We start from the raw sequence: 17246 nt of genomic DNA on the forward strand, positions 1-17246 counted from the left end.
CTTTCAACCAGGCTTCATTCCTTGCAGTAGATGTTATCTACGGGGGATTGTTTAACTGGGCTGTTGTTTTTCTTACAGTGCTGTATTATCTATCAAGTCCTCAGGTTTGACCAGTCACAGGACCAGGAGACCAGTGGTTCCCTACTTGAAAACCCCTTAGAACTGTTATTGTTAAAAACAGAAGCTTGGGCCCCAACCTAAGCTACTGAATCATCATTTTTTTCCCCCCCACAGGCTTCACAAGCTATTCTGTAGCTGGCCCGACCACATCTCAGAAAGTCCACACTCTGGGACAAGGTCAGTGGGAGGTCACACAACATCAGCACAAATTTCAAGCAAGGCCAGTGTTTTCCGCCTCATGGCGGAGATTCCAGCAGGCCAGGAAGTGTATTTTACATATGTATTGAGTTGGCCAGCAGGTTTGTTTGGGTTTTTCATTACAGAAAAACCCAAACTTGTTGGCCAACCCAATAGATGCCACGGATGTTTGTTTCTTTTTCTTTCATCAAGACTGTACTCACCCACTGAATCAACTGGCCAGTGAAATTTTCAGTAAAGTGGTAGGGGCAATGCTGAGAAATGGCCAAAGTCCTCAGGAGGCTTTTTAACTATGCATTTCATTAATTCTAAACACATTTTTTTTTCACATTTTAACACCTCAGGAATAGGGTTGAAACTATAAATTGATTGTATCTTAGCATTTGTTAAAGTGCAATTGAGAGTACTTTTTCTTTCAAATGGTGTGTAAATAATGGCGCCAGTTAAAATCAATAGTGTCTTCAAACTGATGAAACACAGTAGTTGATAAAGGAATAACATTTACCTCAACAGACAGTCAGCGTGGGCTTTGCCCCCTGCTGCTCCCTCTACAGGGCTAATTCTACACCTCTGCTTCAGCAGTTCTTTCGACTCATCTGCTGCTGCTGCTGCTAAGTCACTTCAGTCGTGTCCGACTCTGTGCGACCCCATAGACGGCAGCCCACCAGGCTCCCCTGTCCCTGGGATTCTCCAGGCAAGAACACTATTACAGCTCAATTCAAAGGCCACCTCCTCCGGGAAGCCTTCTGGGTTACCCAGTCCTGCCAACCAATCCAGATTCTAAGTCCTTCATCTGGGCTCCTGTATTGGCCCCTAACCTAGACTTAATCACACGGTTACATTTATCCTGTAATTAGTCCATCCCTCCCCCAACCTGAGCACCTTGAAAGCAAAGATGTGTGCACCTCTGTGTTTCTAGCACTTAGCACAGAGCCTGGAAGGTAGTACAAGTTCAATAAATGTTTGTTGAATGAGTAAGTGATGTAGGGATTGAATAGTTACAGGCACTGTACCATATGTATGCCACAAGATGGTGGAAAAAAGGCAGAGCGCAGGGCTGGAAAGGCCGGGGAGGGCTTCAGGAAGGGAATGGGTTAGGAGTTATTCTGGCAGGATGGCTGATGGAATGGCACAGGATTGCAACGAGGAAGGAGAAAGGGGGGCCTTTCTCTTTCTCTTCCTTTCTCTTCCTAGTGGATCTCATGATGACTGTCACTTGACTAGACTCCATGTTAGAATTTCAGGAGGCGATGGGCTTTCATTCATCATTATTCTTAATAATTAACTCTGGGTGTTAAAACAATAGAAGCCCTGGTTCAGAGAAAAGAGCAGCTCAACCCTCTGTGAGCTCTCACAGGAAGTCCTGAATGTACAGAGACTTTGCGGTTTAGACCTCAGAGCTTCCTGCCAGAGCTTGACAGGGTTTAACAAGTCTAAGAGGCTGGGAGAAGGCGGGCGGGCGGGCGGGACCGCAAACAGCACGGTGCCAACATTGCAGCCAGGTGCCTTCTCACCATCTATCGCTTTAGAACCTTAACTGTAAACTGTTTTTTTCTTTTTCTTTCTCCCCCACTTCCCTCAAAGTACAACTAGCATGACTGCCAGCTGAGGGTGGGGCCTGACCTTTTAATCATGGTCATTTAAGACCTGGGGTTTGCTTCGACCGAGTTGTGTCTCAGCCTGCTCCTTTTGCATGTTGCCTGACAGACTCGTGGAACCTCCCGTCTTTATGGATCCCCCCTCTTTTCAAGGATGCTTCACCATGAACCTGTCTGAAGAACCAAGGAAGTAAAACTGCAAATGAGGTTATGTTTTCTGGTGCTTCTTATTGAAGTCTGTGCATAGAGATCTCAATTCCTTATACAAATCTACCAACAGGCCGTGGGTCCAGCTTTGCACCTGGAGCCTGGGGAGTGGATGTCAGTTGTTCTGGTGGGGGATGAAGGGGAACTGGTTGAATTGGGATGGCCACATTTGGTCGCGCTGTCATACCGCACCAAATAGCCTCTTTCCCATTCAGCACTAGATGACACCTGGGGTCAAGTCAAGGCTTTTATTTCACTGCTACTCCCAATACAGTGGGCAAGTGTCCACCAGGCACATAAGAAACCAAGAGTGTCTCAAGCAGGAAGCTGCTTGTACAAGACACGGCCACAGTGACTGCTTGACATCTGACATGGGCACGTGCTCTGAGAGGGAATCTGTGCTATATCACCCAGTCCTCGTGTGCACACTTTTATTCCCTTCCTGGAGAAGCGGTGATCGGGGAAGGGGGCCAGAGACTGCAGACATCAGGCAGCCTGGCTGCGTTAGAAGTCACAGACTGCAACTCACTTGGTTGTGGCTCACGGGCTGGGGAGGCGATCGTGGTCTGCTTGGAGAGCACCCTTGCTGGAGGATGGAGGTGTGGGCGTGCACACCCGGAGTGGAGAAATTCCACAGTGCCTTTTATGGGAAAGGACGGGTTTTCATTTCTTTTGATGAGAGGAAGAGGACAGCTGCGGCAGAGTTAGGAGTTTTCTTCGGCGTCACAGGGAGGTTTCGTTTGAACGCGAGGCTTGGGGAGGGGAGGGCCTTTTTGCTGGTGAACTTGTGTGCCTGGCGTCGGAGGAAGCCTCTTCTGCTGGGGCTGGACACGGGGGCCAAGAGCCCGTGGACGATGAGCGGGGGGCTGAGAACGATGGCCAGGTACTGGAGGAGTTTGGGACATGCCTGGATTTGCAGGAGTTGAGACTGGAGTCTGTTGAGTCTTCCGGCCTCTTTCCTCAAGGATTGCTCTCTGTGCTTTTATCTCCAGCTCCTCATCTGCAAGGATCAAAGAAGAGTTCTCTGAAGAGTTCTCTTGGCAAAAATCAGGATCGGCGTAACAATACCGAGCGCACCTCCTGTGCACACCACAGCATGCTAGCTGCTCTGGGGAGGATACGATGAGAAGGCAGAAGCCACCTCTCCTCGCCAGAGACTCCAGGTCTTGAGGGGGAGGACAGAAAGGCCCACCAGCAAGATAGAGGGACAGCCCAGGGCTTCAGAGAACTCAGGGAGTCAGAGGCAAGGAATCCGCTGGAGAACTTGATGCCTGGATCTCCAGGGGGCAGAGAGGGCACTCAGACCCCAGCCCTGCCTCAGAGTCACCCCAGGCATCACACCGTAGCACCACTCAGGGTCAGAGCCCTTATAATAGGATCTGTAGTAGTCAGAGAGGGGCTTCCCTGGTGGCTCAGATGGTAAAGAATCTTCCTGTAGTGTGGGAGACCCGGGTTCGATCCCTGGGTCAGGAAGATCCCCTGGAGAAGGATATGGCAACCCACTCCAGCATTCCTGCCTAGAGAATCCCACAGACAGAGGAGCCTGGCAGGCTGCAGTCCACGGGGACACAAAGAGTCGGACACGACTGAGCAACAAACACACACAGTCAGAAAGGATGTTAGTAACCACCTGCCTTCAGATGGGTCTCTGAGATCTACCTTTCACCCACTTCTGTAATTCACCCACATTCTGGCGAGGGGTTGGGATATATGCAAGGGGCTGTTTAGTCCTTAGAAACATATTAGTTTCTCAGAAATTCATAAGCCAGCCCTATGCTCTTGAACTTGGAAGAAAAATTCCTCCTCTGGTCACTCACCTCTCTGGGATTTTCTGCTTTCTGTGATGGCAATCCGTGAAGACAGGCCTACGACTCAGAGAAATGTAATTTTCCTTTGCTGTTTTAAAGTCACACAGGAAATCTGAGGATGCTCAGGTGCCATAGGCTTGGAGGGCCCCGGTGGCCCCTCTGGCCCCCTTTGGGCTACAAGTTAGGTATTTCCTTCCCTGTGCCCAAAGCCATGCTCACAGTGTTCTCTAGAAAGCTAGAAAGAGGATCCCTCCCCGGGGCGGATGGCTGCTCACATCAGTACCGGGGTGTATGTTAGGAAACACGTGCCCTCTCTGAGCACCACCCTGTGACTTCAGGTGACAAGTGAAGTGAAAGTTGCTAGTCGTGTCTGACTCTTTGTGACACCATGGACTATACAGCCCATGAAATTCTTCTGTCCAGAATACTGGAGTGGGTAGCCGTTCCCTCCTCCAGGGGATCTTCCCAACCCAGGGATCAAACCCAGGTCTCCTGCATTGCAGGCAGATTCTTTACCAGCTGAGCCATCAGGAAAGCCCAAGCACCCTCCTCTGACTGCTGGAAATCCAGGCAGTGGGTGACTCTGAACGCAAAGACTCAAAGCCAAATGCTGGGGTTTTGGTGAGGAGCTGCTGCTGTGCTATGAGCACAAAAAGTGAAATGCACAGCAAGGGAAAAATATATCTTCTGTGCCATCTTTGGTGCCTCCAGGAGGCAGAGGTGGTGCCATGAGGCCATGCAGAGGACTTTGAGCCCCAACCCCAGGTCCCAGGTATGGGGCCGTGGGAAAGCCTTTTTCCATCCTTGGACTGCAAGCTGGAGCTGGCCATTTGCTTACTGCTAGTCTGGTCACCCTCTGTTTTGTTCATTTGTTTTTAGAATGCTTATTCCCTATCTTCCAGGTATTAGTTACCATTGCTAAGTGCCTGTGATGGCTCAGACACAAGCACTCTTCTTAGATAGCCTAAAGTCAACAAGCAGCACAAACCAGGACTGCGAATCACTATGTCAGTCTCTGGTAGGGGCCCAGGGCCACTAGAGAGATGCAGACAGAGAGCCCCATGAGTTCTGGGAGGAAGAGAGGGGTACGGCCAAGGGGCTGACGCCTCAGGTTGGCTTGGACAGACAAGGCAAGTCATCAGAGCTCTGTGCAGCCCCCCGTCAGAGCAGGACTGTGGGCCCCAGCACAGCCATGCGCGCAACTCCAGCTGCAGCCCACATTGCTCCACGCCTGCATGGAATCCCTCCAGCCTCAATGTGCTCCTCTCTCACTGCATCTCCTGGTTGCTCAGCACTAGGCCTGGACTAGATGAAGAGAACAGCCACCCAGGGCAAAAAACCAAAGGCGGCCCTAACCCCTGGGGCTGTGCAAAGGCAGGGTCAACCCTGGGGGTGGAGGTCTCCTCAACTTTTGTACCCGGGATCCTTGCTCACTTTACCTTTGTCCTAACTCAGCCTACTGGCCACAGTTTTTGGGACAAAGCATTTAACCTCACTGAACTTAAACTTCACCCGAAGGAATATAATCTGTCTCATATGATCATGCAGAAAGTTGGATGAGATAGTGAATATAAACATCAAAATAGGGAGGGAGGTTCAAGAGGGATGGGACATGGGTAAACCTATGGCTGATTCATGTTGATATATGGCAGAAGCCAGCACAACACTGTAAAGCAATTATCCCCCAATTAAAAATAAATACATTTTTAAAAAGCATCATATTACAGATTAGGGTCTGGCACAGCCAACTCCTTTGTCAGCGTGAGTTGATCATCATGTTGGTCATTTCAGCCTCATGAGAGAACAGTTGTTTTGCCACCGGGTGGCATGTGAGGTGCAAGCATGGGATCTTTGACTCTTAAGCAGTGAGGAAGGAGAGTTTGCAGGGGGAATGGGGATGGAAAACTGCCCGAGTAGGGCCAAGGAAACCGTGTGTGCTAATGGGACTAACCCCACGGGCGTGGAGGGTGCAGGAGAGAGGGAGGTGGGAGCTTGGGGCCATGCTGGAGCAATGGCCAGAGGGAGGCCTGAGGAAAGACGTCTAAAGTAAGGAAGATAAATCCAAAGGTGGCCCAAGGCCACCACTGCCTGGGGAGGTGCAGACTAGGTCTTTGTTTGGGTGGTTGCAGAGGCAGCTGGCCTGGGAGTGCCAGGCCCACTCCAGGGAGAGACCCCACATGGGGGGGACCAGTCCTGCTGTGAATGTGAGCTTGTGAGAACCTGAGGACCCATCCACCTGTCCTCACGTCCTGCTGATGACTGGACACCCCTTGCTGGACCCACCTGTAGCATTGCTCCCTAACACCCTCATCCCAGTGTCCACAGAAACATCATTTTCTGAACACACTGCTTTGGGTGGCCTGGATGCTCCTTGAGCCAGCTCCTCACGAGCATAACATTTTCATTCTTAGTGGGTTGTCAGGGCTGGTTCAAGGAAGAAACACTCATAGCCCTGACACTTCCTCTTGGAACAGTGAATTGGAAAGGGAATAGAAACACCCAGTTTTAGAACAAGTGTGCTCCTGTGAGTCCCCACTGTGCTGAAATTTTACCTGTGTTCCTAGGAGACTGGTCCTGAACCCACCTTGGCCACCCTCCTCAGGAGAAGACAAGATGTTGGTTCACAGAAATGGTGTTTTGAAGCTAATCTTTCTATCCACATAGATACACATGTCTCATTCAAAGCATGACCACACAGCTTTGCACAGAGTCAGCTTCGGGTGGTGGATTCCAGTGAGGCCAACCTGGACTGAGCTTCTCAAATCTCCCCCATTGTCACCACTGAGAATCTGTTTTTCAAAACTCAAGCTAACCACAAAATGGAACAACCTGTAACCGCCGGTGAAGGCCCTGACATTCTGAAACTACCCATCTCCAGTTTTTTCTTTCCAGACTCTGGGTGCCAGCCCCATGAGCTGTTTCCACGGGGATTTCACCCAGGCCTGCGGTGGGACAGAAGAAGGGGGAGCTTACCATCTCTCCTGCGGCTCTGTTTTTTCCTCCTGCTGATGTAGAAAATGAGTAGTGCCACGAAGATGAGGAAGACGGTGCCTCCTACACAAATGCCGATGATGAGGTACAAATCCAGACCTTCATCTGCAAGAGGAACAGATGCGGCATGGATGGGAGGTCCTGGGAAGAGGGGCCATTTCATTGCTCTGGCCAAGGACTCGAGGACTCCTGCCTCCCATCTTAAGGATGAAAGAGTTTGATGGGACTTCTCAGCCTTACGGAGGCTAAGCTCATGGAGGCTGGTGAACAAGGTCAATACCTCAAGGAGTGCAGGGTTCACAATAAGCCCTCTCACAAGGCTCCTTCGAGAGCTGTTCTTCTGGACCAGAAATGCCTGATTCTTCGTGAGCCAAGGCTCTGTCCCCTCTCAAGGAGGATGTCACAGAAGTTTAGATCTGAGAACGAGGTTAGAGAAAATCTAGTGTAATCTCTAGTTTCACGCACAAGGCCCAGAGAGGAAAGATGAGTTGCCTGAGGTCACACAGCATCCATTCCCGAGTGGTTCCTTTAAGCAGCCCCTCATCTTCATGTTTCTGCACTGTTTATCCAGCTTCATCTCTGGTTGCCCTCCTACATCATGATTGCTTTTTCCTCACTCTCATGACCAGGCACTTTCCAAAGACAGGATCCATGTTTCATGTGTCCAGCCCAGCTGCTGCTGCTGCTGCTGCTAAGTCGCTTCAGTCATGTCCGACTCTGTGCAACCCCATAGACGGCAGCCCACAAGGCTTCCCCATCCCTGGGATTCTCCAGGCAAGAACACTGGAGTGGGTTGCCATTTCCTTCTCCAATGCATGAAAGTGAAAAGTGAAAGTGAAGTTGCTCAGTCGTGTCCGACTCTTCGTGACCCCATGGACTGCAGCCATTTTCCAGGCAAGAGTACTGGAGTGGGGTGCCATTAACCTCAAAGCCAGCACCCTCTCCCAAATTTTCCCTGGCCTGTGAGAGAAACTCAGACACACAGTGAGTTAGCCACAGCAGTGAACTCGATCTTCAACTCACAGACCTTCAGCTGCTGTAATGCAATGAGGATAACAATGACTGTGTTAAGAGAAATGGATTTGAGTGCAGGCTTTTCTAGGTAGGAGCTGTGTGACCGTTGGCCAGTTACTTCACCTCTCTGAGCCTGTTCCTGTCTTTGAAAAAATGGAGATAATGAATTTACATTCTAGGTGGCTGTTGGAAGTCAATCAGATAATGGATGTGAAAGTGCTTTATAAAGTGTGAAACTACACACAAGGATGGAGCCTGCCCTGACTACAGTTCCGTGCACTGGCACTTCTGGGAGCTGTTTCCTGAGAGGGATGCTGGGCCACCTGCCCCTTTGTGAGTCGATAGCAGTCACAGAGTCAGCAGCTGGGGCCAGGGCTCAGGGGATTCGTCCATCCTGAGAATGAACAGAGCTCGGCCCAGCATCACAAGGAAACCCTTCTCCAGCCTAACATTCTTGGGAAGATACTGTTACCCGTGAAGCCCAGGACGGACCCCAGGAGTAAGCCAGAGGCTCAGAAACCAAACTAAACAGGTGTTCAGACTGCAGTGGTTTGTTAATCCTTGCCTTTCTTCCTAAGTGTCTCTCTCTCTGACCCATTCTTTGCCTGCCTGTTACACAGACTTTCTAGGCTCTGTGGATGAAGGGGCTTCCATTAGAAAAGCAGGCATAATCCTAACCTGTTGTGAAACTGGACTGGGAAAGGCAGAAGGGCCCTTTAGGTTCTGCCTGCTTGGAGGAAGGGCCAGGGCTATCAGAATCCACCTTGGGCTCAGCCAAGGCCTTCCCAGGGTCTGACCTGGGGGGGTTGGGGGCAAGCCTAGGACCAGTTGAGGAACACGGGGCTAAACCATGCAGCTGCCAGCCTGTCTCCTCAGAGTCCTCAGACGGGACAAGCGTGCCCTTATCTGGGCACACTTGGGAATGTAGGTGTGCCTTACACACTCTGTTCACAGATTTGTCCAGCACAGCCTCTGGGTGCTTTCTGTGGGGGAGGTTCCAGCATGTCTCAGACGTGGCTGTCATGCAAAGCTATGTCCTCACAGTCACTAAATCCAGCCACACTCCTTTCTGCACTCCCTCTCAGAGATGATATGCCCATGAATTCATGTGGTAGAGTCCTTTTGCGTATCTAAACTGGCTCCCTCCTCCTACTATTTTGATTTTAAGTACATGCTTATCTTTTTTGAGCCAAGTGGTTAATCATGTCATTGCTCCTCTCTGCCTTGGCCTTTTAGGGTGATGCATCCAGATCCACTTTAGGGTCTTCAAGAGCCACCTTGTCCTCCCCAGGCTTGCCCTAGGTATTCCTCCCATCTCTCTAGTGCCCCTTCCCCCACTTGGCTCCCCCAACTCTGCACCACAGGGAGGTGACAGGAAGGGTCCTGTCTTCAAACCCCAGCTCCCCCCAAAGCCCTTCCTCTCTTCCTCCATCCCTAATGCACACACATTTTTATACTGCTGGGATCTGGTTAAAATACACATGGAGTAGCATTACCAGATAAAATACAGGAGATGACTAGTTAAATTAGAAATAAACAATGAATAATGATTTAGTATAAGGATGTCCCATGCAACACTTGGAGCACACTTATACTGTCTTTTTAGAGACTTCCCTGATGATCCAGTGGTTAAGACTCTGTGTTTCCAATGCAGGAGGTATGGGGTCGATTCCTGGTTGGGGAACTAAGATCCTGCATGCCATGCAGGGTGACCAAAAAAAAATATTTACACTTTTTTTTTTTTAATTTGCTAAATCTGGCAACTCTAATTAAGAGCACCCTGAAAGGGGATAAGAGCTTGTGAAGTCGAGGAGGGGCTACCTCACTCACTGTGCCTTAGTGATGGGGGGCAGGGAGGGATGACTGGGAGTCAGAGATTTCATAGGAGGTGACGTGACGCTGGTCTGAGCGTGTGACTTGTGGACTCTAGGATGGTCGCCATTGAGCCCTGCCTCCTGAGATTTCTACCTGTGTGTGACCCCTTCTGATTAAATGTGGGCCGGGCTTACTGAGTGGCTCCTGAATGAATAGAGTACAGCAGCAGTGATGGGACCTGAGACCAAGTACACAGACCAAAGAGCCTGGCTTTTGCGCTGGGCCCTTACTGTTGCTGTTTCTCAAGCTTCCCTGAGGGAAGGGGCTGCCATACTGGGAGGCAGCCGAATGCACGTGAGTAAACTTGGAAGTGGCTCCTCCCTCAGCAGAGCTTGTACCTGACTGACTTGACTGCAGCCCCTGCTAGTACCTTGACAATAGCTTCATGAATGACTCTGAGCCAGAAGCATCAGCGAGGCCAGTCCCAGATTCAATGTCTCACAGAAACCGTGAGATTATTATCTTCAACGCTGTTTGCTGTTTTAAGCCACTACATATGGGGTCGTTTGCTACACAACTGATAACTAATTCAAAGTATATATTAAAGTCTTACTTCTGACTTCACACCAGCTCAGGGTTGCTTCCTAGGGTCACTGACCCACCAAAATTGCTATAGAAACTAAGGAAATCTGGCCAGATCACTGTTTTGTGCTTGGCTTCCTTTCGGGGATTGACCAGGCAGCACTGGAAAGATAATCGTGGAGTATCAGATGAGTAGACGCTTGGGGATCACGGGGCTTATCTTCTTTGTGGCTCAGGAGGCTGAAGCCCAGAAAGAGGAAGGGACTCTGTCCAGGCCATCCCGATATATTTAGACAGATAGAAACTAGAGGTCCAGACCCCAGTCTCCCAGGCCAGAGCAGGCCATCTTTCAAAAATTACTTTGGGGGGTCATGTCAAGTTGGGGAGCAGGAAAGAACTTAGACTCTTGAAATTTCAGAACTTAGCGTGCTGAGCTGTCTGCTCTGAGGCAGTAAGAGCATTGCCCACCTGGGTTCACAGTCCTCCCTGGCCTCAAGCTTTTCCTCTCTCCAAGTCCTTCACTTCCTGGGTTTCTAGAAGGAGCCCTTCTGCTCCTGCCTCTGATAGGAGGTGCTGACCATCGCCCCTCCAGAAAGGAATCTTTCTTGCTCCCTTCTCCATCATTGCCCTGGGGTCACAATCATGGTCCCTGACTAACTGAGAGACCATGGGCAAGTCAGTTTGCCTCTCTGGCAAGGGGCCGTCTATATGAGATAACCATTTCAGCTCCTTTTATCTCTTCAACTCAGCAATTCTTTCTCCGAGGAGAGCATCTTTTTAATTTCCTGAGGTTAGACCATGCTCTGTGAGAAGAATCCCAAGACGGGTAAACAGGGAACACTACCCCCTCTCTCCTCTAAGCCTTCCCTTGGAGATTTCCAGGAGAAAGAGGGATGTTTTCAGTTCTCATCCTGAGCCAAAGCGGCCTCCCAGGCCAAGCACCCATGCCCTGGAGCAGTCCTTGCCTGTTCGGCCTTAAAGACTGGATTGTGACATGAACTTGTGGCGCCCGACCAGTGCCCACCACGCACCTGGACACACGGCGATCTCTATGCTGACTTTGCTATCGACATGGTTACTCGCCACGCACTTGAATGTTTTATTCCATCTGGTGTTCCACGTGTAGGTGATGAGCTTCCCATGATCTTGTTTGACACGGGTCATATTTAAAAACAGTTCTAATTTAGGATTACTTCCATTTTCTACCTTGCAGCTCACAGTTCTGTTGGTACAGATCCAGTTAATTTCAGGTCCTGAGAGCATCTCTGAAAAGAAAAGAAAGATACAACTCAAGTCAGGCAACTTACTGATTGTAAAAGATATACCTATTTAGAGAGGGAAAATGGAGTTAGTTGGGGAACAGGAAACAATTTCAAAGATTCCTAGCAATTTAAAAAATATCATTTCTATTTTATGTTATTTATACAGCACATTCAGAATAAATTTATTTCTGATATTTATAAATATATCAGTAAAATATACATCATATTTTCAGATGGTAAAGTGTCTACCTGCAATGTGGGAGACCTGGGTTTGATCCCTGGGTTGGGAAGATCTTCTAGAGAAGGAAATGGCAACCCACTCCAGTACTCTTGCCTAGAAAATTCCATGGATGGAGGAGCCTGGTGGGCTACAGTCCATGGGGTTGCAAAGAGTTGGACATGACTGAGTGACTTTACCTTCTTTCTTTATACCTTAAAATGCTTTCACATATATGATATCATTTCATCCTAACAAACAGAGAGGCTGATGTTTTTCTTCCTGTTTATAGATGAAGTACCCAAGGGTCTGGGAGGGTTAAATGGATGGTCCAAAGGTACCCACTAATAAATGGCAAATCAGGAGAGGAGCTCACCCTCCCAAATTCAAGTTCAGTCATACAGTTAAGAGGTTTACCATGTCGTGATCCCCACATGGCACAGTAGTCTGTTGGGGATGGAGGGTTGGGAGAAATGCTTTAAGAGCAACTGGGAACCTGACCCTTGAGAAACTGGTACATGTATAGCCTGGGGCCTTGGTCACAAATGGAAACTCCTTCCTCCTTCCCCCGGCAGATCCTGGGAGCAGTGGTGCTGTTCAAGCTCTGGACAGACAGAGCCTCTTCATCCTCCCAGAGCTGCTGGGCCACTCCCCACACCTCACTGGTGCTCACCCATAGATAAGGATAAGAAAAACGTTCCCCACCTGCACAGCAAGGATGACAGGTGACAAAGCCCTGGCACATGGCTGGGCTCTGGCAATACTGGTGGTGGGGCTTCCCAGGTGGCACAGTGGTAAAGAACCCACCTGCCAATGCAGGAGGCACAAGAGACAGGGGTTCGATCCCTGGGTAGGGAAGACGCCCTGGAGCAGGAAGTGGCACCCCACTCTAGTATTCTTGCCTGGAAAATTCCATGGACAGAGGAGACTGCTGGGCTTCAGTCCATGGGGTTGCAAAGAGTTGGACACGACTGAGCACACACAATATTGGTGGTAGCTGTTGTGATCACACATGCCCTGCCTTTCCTTTTCTGACATGATAATATTCGAAGGCTGTGTCATGAAAGAAAAAGCCCTGGCCATGGTGTTATTTGGACCAGGTTCAAATCGTACTCCACCACTTGTGAGCTGTGACCAGATTCTGCCCTTTTTCTCACCCTGCCTTCCCTTTCTTTCCTCAGAGTTGCCACCTTTCTCTCTCAGCAGCCTTCCATTCATCATGCAGATGGATACCTTTTTTTCTTTCTTAATGATTTCCTCCCTCCCTGACTCCCAGACAATCATATCTTCCCCATGAACTTTCTCGCCAAATTTCATTTCTGTCCCAGAATATAGGTATGCAGAAATTAAGTGTTTTCCCATCCAGAGATTCAGTGTGACCCCGAATGAAGAGGATGGAAAAACATCCCCGTACACCAAGACAGGGTCAGTTCATGCTCTAGGGGTTGAGTTGAGGAGTTTGTTTGTGTTTTCAAAATGGAAATATTCCTTTTTTTTTTTCTATTTATAAATCTACATGTTGTTGTACAGTTGAAAACAACACAATATTGTAAAGCAATTATCCTCCAATTAAAAATACGAGTAAAAAAAACATACAAGTAAATCACATCACTGTAAAAATTGATAAAATATCAAAAAAGTTTCAAAAAGATTAAAAATCACTTGCAATTCTATCACGCAGAGTCAATAATTATCAATGTTTCAATGCATCTAACAAATGTTTTCTATGCACGCATGCCATATATAAATAATGTTCTAAAAAATAAAATTGGATCATATGATTTTTTAGTCTGCCTTTTTCCCTTTACTGATCTATTATGAAATTCTTTACTTTATGAACACCAATAAATATACATGTCCACCATCTTTTTAAATGATATATTGTTGATTTTAAGGGCTTCCCTGGTGGCTCAGTGGTTAACAGTCCGCCTGCCAATACAGGAGACGCAAGCTCCATCTCTGGGTCGAGAAGATCCCGTGGAGAAGGAAATGGCAACCCGCTCCAGTATTCTTGCTGGGAAAATCCCATGGACAGAGGAGCCTAGCAGCCCATGGGATCATAGAGTAGGAAAGGACTGAGTGACTGAGCACGCACGCATTCGGATTTAATCAGTAAGTTTCTAACTGCTGGGGACTTTAAGATCCTTTCCAGTACTTCACTGACATAAACCACCCAGCAATGTGCAGCCACTTGAAAGCATATCTTTGTACATATGCTGTCTGTAAGACAGTTTCGTACAAGAGGCATGATTGTATCGAGTGAGGGTACATCTCATAGATGAGCGCGCTCTGATTTCCAGGTTGCTAGGACGACCTCCTTCTCCACTAACATCTGCTTTTAAGGGGACTTCCTCAGCTAATGGCAACAGCCCCCTCGTTAAGGAGTTGTGGGTACCAAGATTGGAAACAAGCTTGAAGGAACAGAGACAGAGAGAACTCTAGCACTGAGGAGACAGGTACTGTGTCCCAGGGGCCTGACGCACCTATGGTTAGCTTTTGCCCTGAAGCCTTGTCCCATGAATACCCCATAGGGTTATAATTATGAAAATCAGACTCAGAGCAGATAGAGAATTTGCCCAAGGCCATGTGGCAAGAAATGGTGACTGGATCACAAACTGACATGCTCTGTAACATTTACACACACACACACACACACAGGATGGCAGTTGTGTCATGGAAAGATCTCTGTCTTTTGGCAAGAGTGAGAATTTATTTTTGAGGTTGTGAAAACATTCTAAAACTGATTGTCGGTTTGGTTGTACATCTCTGTAAATATACTACAAGCCATAGAATCATATACTCTAAATGGGTGAATTTTGTGGGACGTGCATTATATCTCAATAAAGCTGATGGGGTAGGGGTGGGTCGGGGCAGGGTGAGGGCAGAATGTCACCATCCTTGCTAAAACCAGCCTTGGGTTTGGATCCTGACTTTGCTCCCATCAGACCACTACCTGTTTCCTCAAAGTTGATCAGGGAATAACGACCTCTCAGGGTTGTTGGGATCCTCAAGTAAGAGCATGTAGCAAAGCACATCACACATCACTGGTAGCCATTATCACCCAGGCAATACTAAATGATACATGATGTGAAGCTCAAGTTTGAAATAGGCCAAAGTTATGACATCTGTGGTTCCCAGAGCCCACAACAGAGGCCTGTTCTGGCTGCATCTATCTCACCCCGTTTCTGAGCTGTAGTCTGTATTCTGGTGCCGGATTAGGTGTGGCAGGTTGTCATCTGCAGGGGGGCTGCCAATGTCTGTGACTGTTGTGGGTGGGGGCTGCTACCAGATCCGCGTGCTCAAGAGCAGGGCTGGAGGGTGACTTTACGTGGGAGGAGGGGGCCCTTCCTTTGGCAGCATTTCCTGTGTCAAGCACAGAAATGCTTATTTGCTCACTGAATCTCTGGCTTGTGTTCAGGCTCAGGTTCCTATCTTCTTCTCCAAGCAAAGTTCAGCTTCTTCTTCTACTGTTATCTATGCCCTGCCAAGTGACTCCTGGACTTGCTACTTCAATGTCATTTCAATTCTACTTTCTCGTCCCTCTCTCTCGAACTCAAGCCACTTTGTCCATCCTTTTTCCACACATGACCCTCAGTGTAAGCAAGCTTCAGGCATGTTGTAGGCACCCTGTGGTCTAGGCCACTGGTTATCAGCTTCAGCTGTGCTTTAAAATCACCTGGGGCGTTTAGTGCCTACAATGCCCAGGCCCTGAGCCAAAAAACTCTGATTTAATTGGTCTGGGATGGGACTTAGTACTGGTAACTTTTACTGTACCTCAGCTGATTCCAACATGAAGCCTGAATTAAGACTCACCAAGCAGCCCCTTCCTGCTTCCCCCAGATTAAAGCAGCAGCTCCCTGCCTAGTCTTCCATCTTTCATCTTCCATAGCTACTACTGCTCTCCCAGTACACGCATAGACATATGGAGCCACACCCTGTGTATTTTCTACAGATACCAGCAAAAACACCTTCTACCTTTGATCATGCTGATGTTGAGCAGATTAGAAACCATTCATCCTTTAATACATTGTTTCCAGCCCTTTCCTGCCTTACCACCACTCCTTCAGGACATCTGGGCTTGAAATTGTCTCTCCGGACAGAAGACCCACTGCCCTTCAATCAGCCTCCCCGTCCTAGCCTCATAGCTTATCCTTCATCATCCACCTGAAATGGTCACCGTTTCCCCCTTCTGCCCACTGATTCCCCTCCTCCTAATTAATGCCATGTCAATCTAGATCCTTCACTCAAATCAGCATCCCCACCACCTCTGGAGAGGTGGAGTGTGTAGACACGAGGGTCTATTAGCTGTGGCGTCTATCTCTCCCACAAGACTGGAGCTTGCATCGAGGCAGGAGGAATGCATTCAGTTTCCCTTAGGGCTCCCCAAGGCCAACATCTGGGCTGGGGACCTTGCATAAATGCTACTCTTTGGCTTGCTAAATAGCACCCATTTTGAGATGGAGGAATTTAGGGGTCAAAGACTTACCTTGAATCTTCAAATCAAATTTTTTGCTCAGTAGGTTTACTCCATTTGAATCATAAACCTCTACCTCATAGAGACCACTATCGTTTCTCATCAGAGTTTTAATTTTCAGAGTTCCATTTGTAAACATATCATATTTGTCCATTTCATTGTGAAGTGGCATATCTTTCTTTATTCGTGCAATCTTGTTTTTGTTTCTGTTCCATTTTATATCTGCCACTATATCACTTCTTGGAAAACCAGGAATGTCCAGGTTGAGGTCATGATCCAGGGCACCCCAGACGACAATGCTTTCAGGGTCTTCACCTACAAAAAGCAAGACAGTGGCTGAGGTGACTCGCTGCCAAGGAAAAGCAGGGCTGTGACCTTTCTGACCTCTATGCTCAGTTCAGGGTCTCTAACGAAGCTTCTAACAGTGAGAGTGAAGACCCTCACACCAACTTACCTTTGGTGGGAACAGTGAAAATCAGAAGGAAGCTGGCTAAGATTTCACATGCGAGGTTCATCTTTGGGGATCGTTTCCTTCTGTGATTCTGTGTTCTTCTTGCAAAAGGAACTCAAGTAACATCAGTGGAATCCACCCCCTGTGAGCTTAACCACGTGCCTCTCTTTTTTGCTTCTTTAGGTAACATAGAATACAGACGTACACACACACTCACACATAAGCATATACAATTCAGAAAACCAACCTGGCTGATGTACTTCTTTGCTAAAGCAGAATATTTGTGAGTGTGTCTTCTTATCATGTTTTAATCCTCACAGCAGCCTTGGGTGGGTTTTATTATGCTCGTCAAAGAGAAGAGGAACTAACAGACTAAGCCACTCAGAATCACCCTTTAGTTAACAAAGAGCCAGATTCAACCTTACGGCCCGCCTTCTATGCCCTCTACTGCAGTATATATGAAAAAGTATTACTATTAAAATACATAAATTATTCCTATCAATCAATAA

General features: G+C 48.2%; 1 protein-coding gene across 1 annotated transcript; it reads right to left on the reverse strand.

Annotated features, from left to right (window-relative positions):
- Window positions 1-2357: 2357 nt before the first annotated feature.
- CD2 (CD2 molecule) lies at window positions 2358-16887 on the reverse strand. Its single transcript, XM_027535799.1, has 5 exons — window positions 16741-16887; window positions 16299-16601; window positions 11365-11598; window positions 6905-7027; window positions 2358-3123 (listed from the first exon to the last, which is right to left on the reverse strand). The coding sequence occupies exons 1-5, from the start codon at window positions 16799-16801 to the stop codon at window positions 2828-2830; spliced, it is 1017 nt and encodes a 338-aa protein (XP_027391600.1). The 5' UTR covers window positions 16802-16887; the 3' UTR covers window positions 2358-2827.
- Between the last annotated feature and the right edge of the window lie 359 nt (window positions 16888-17246).

This window comes from Bos indicus x Bos taurus, chromosome 3 (assembly GCF_003369695.1).
Source record: "Bos indicus x Bos taurus breed Angus x Brahman F1 hybrid chromosome 3, Bos_hybrid_MaternalHap_v2.0, whole genome shotgun sequence".
NCBI lineage: Eukaryota > Metazoa > Chordata > Mammalia > Artiodactyla > Bovidae > Bos > Bos indicus x Bos taurus.

Excerpts from the sequence above, each read along its gene's own strand:
- CD2 (XM_027535799.1), bottom strand. The coding sequence starts at position 16,801 with ATGAACCTCGCATGTGAAATCTTAGCCAGCTTCCTTCTGATTTTCACT. Across the intron at positions 11,599-16,298 it reads ATTTGATTTGAAGATTCAAG|AGATGCTCTCAGGACCTGAA; the intron begins GTAAGTCTTTGA and ends TTTTCTTTTCAG. Across the intron at positions 7,028-11,364 it reads AGAGATCGCCGTGTGTCCAG|ATGAAGGTCTGGATTTGTAC; the intron begins GTGCGTGGTGGG and ends TTCCTCTTGCAG.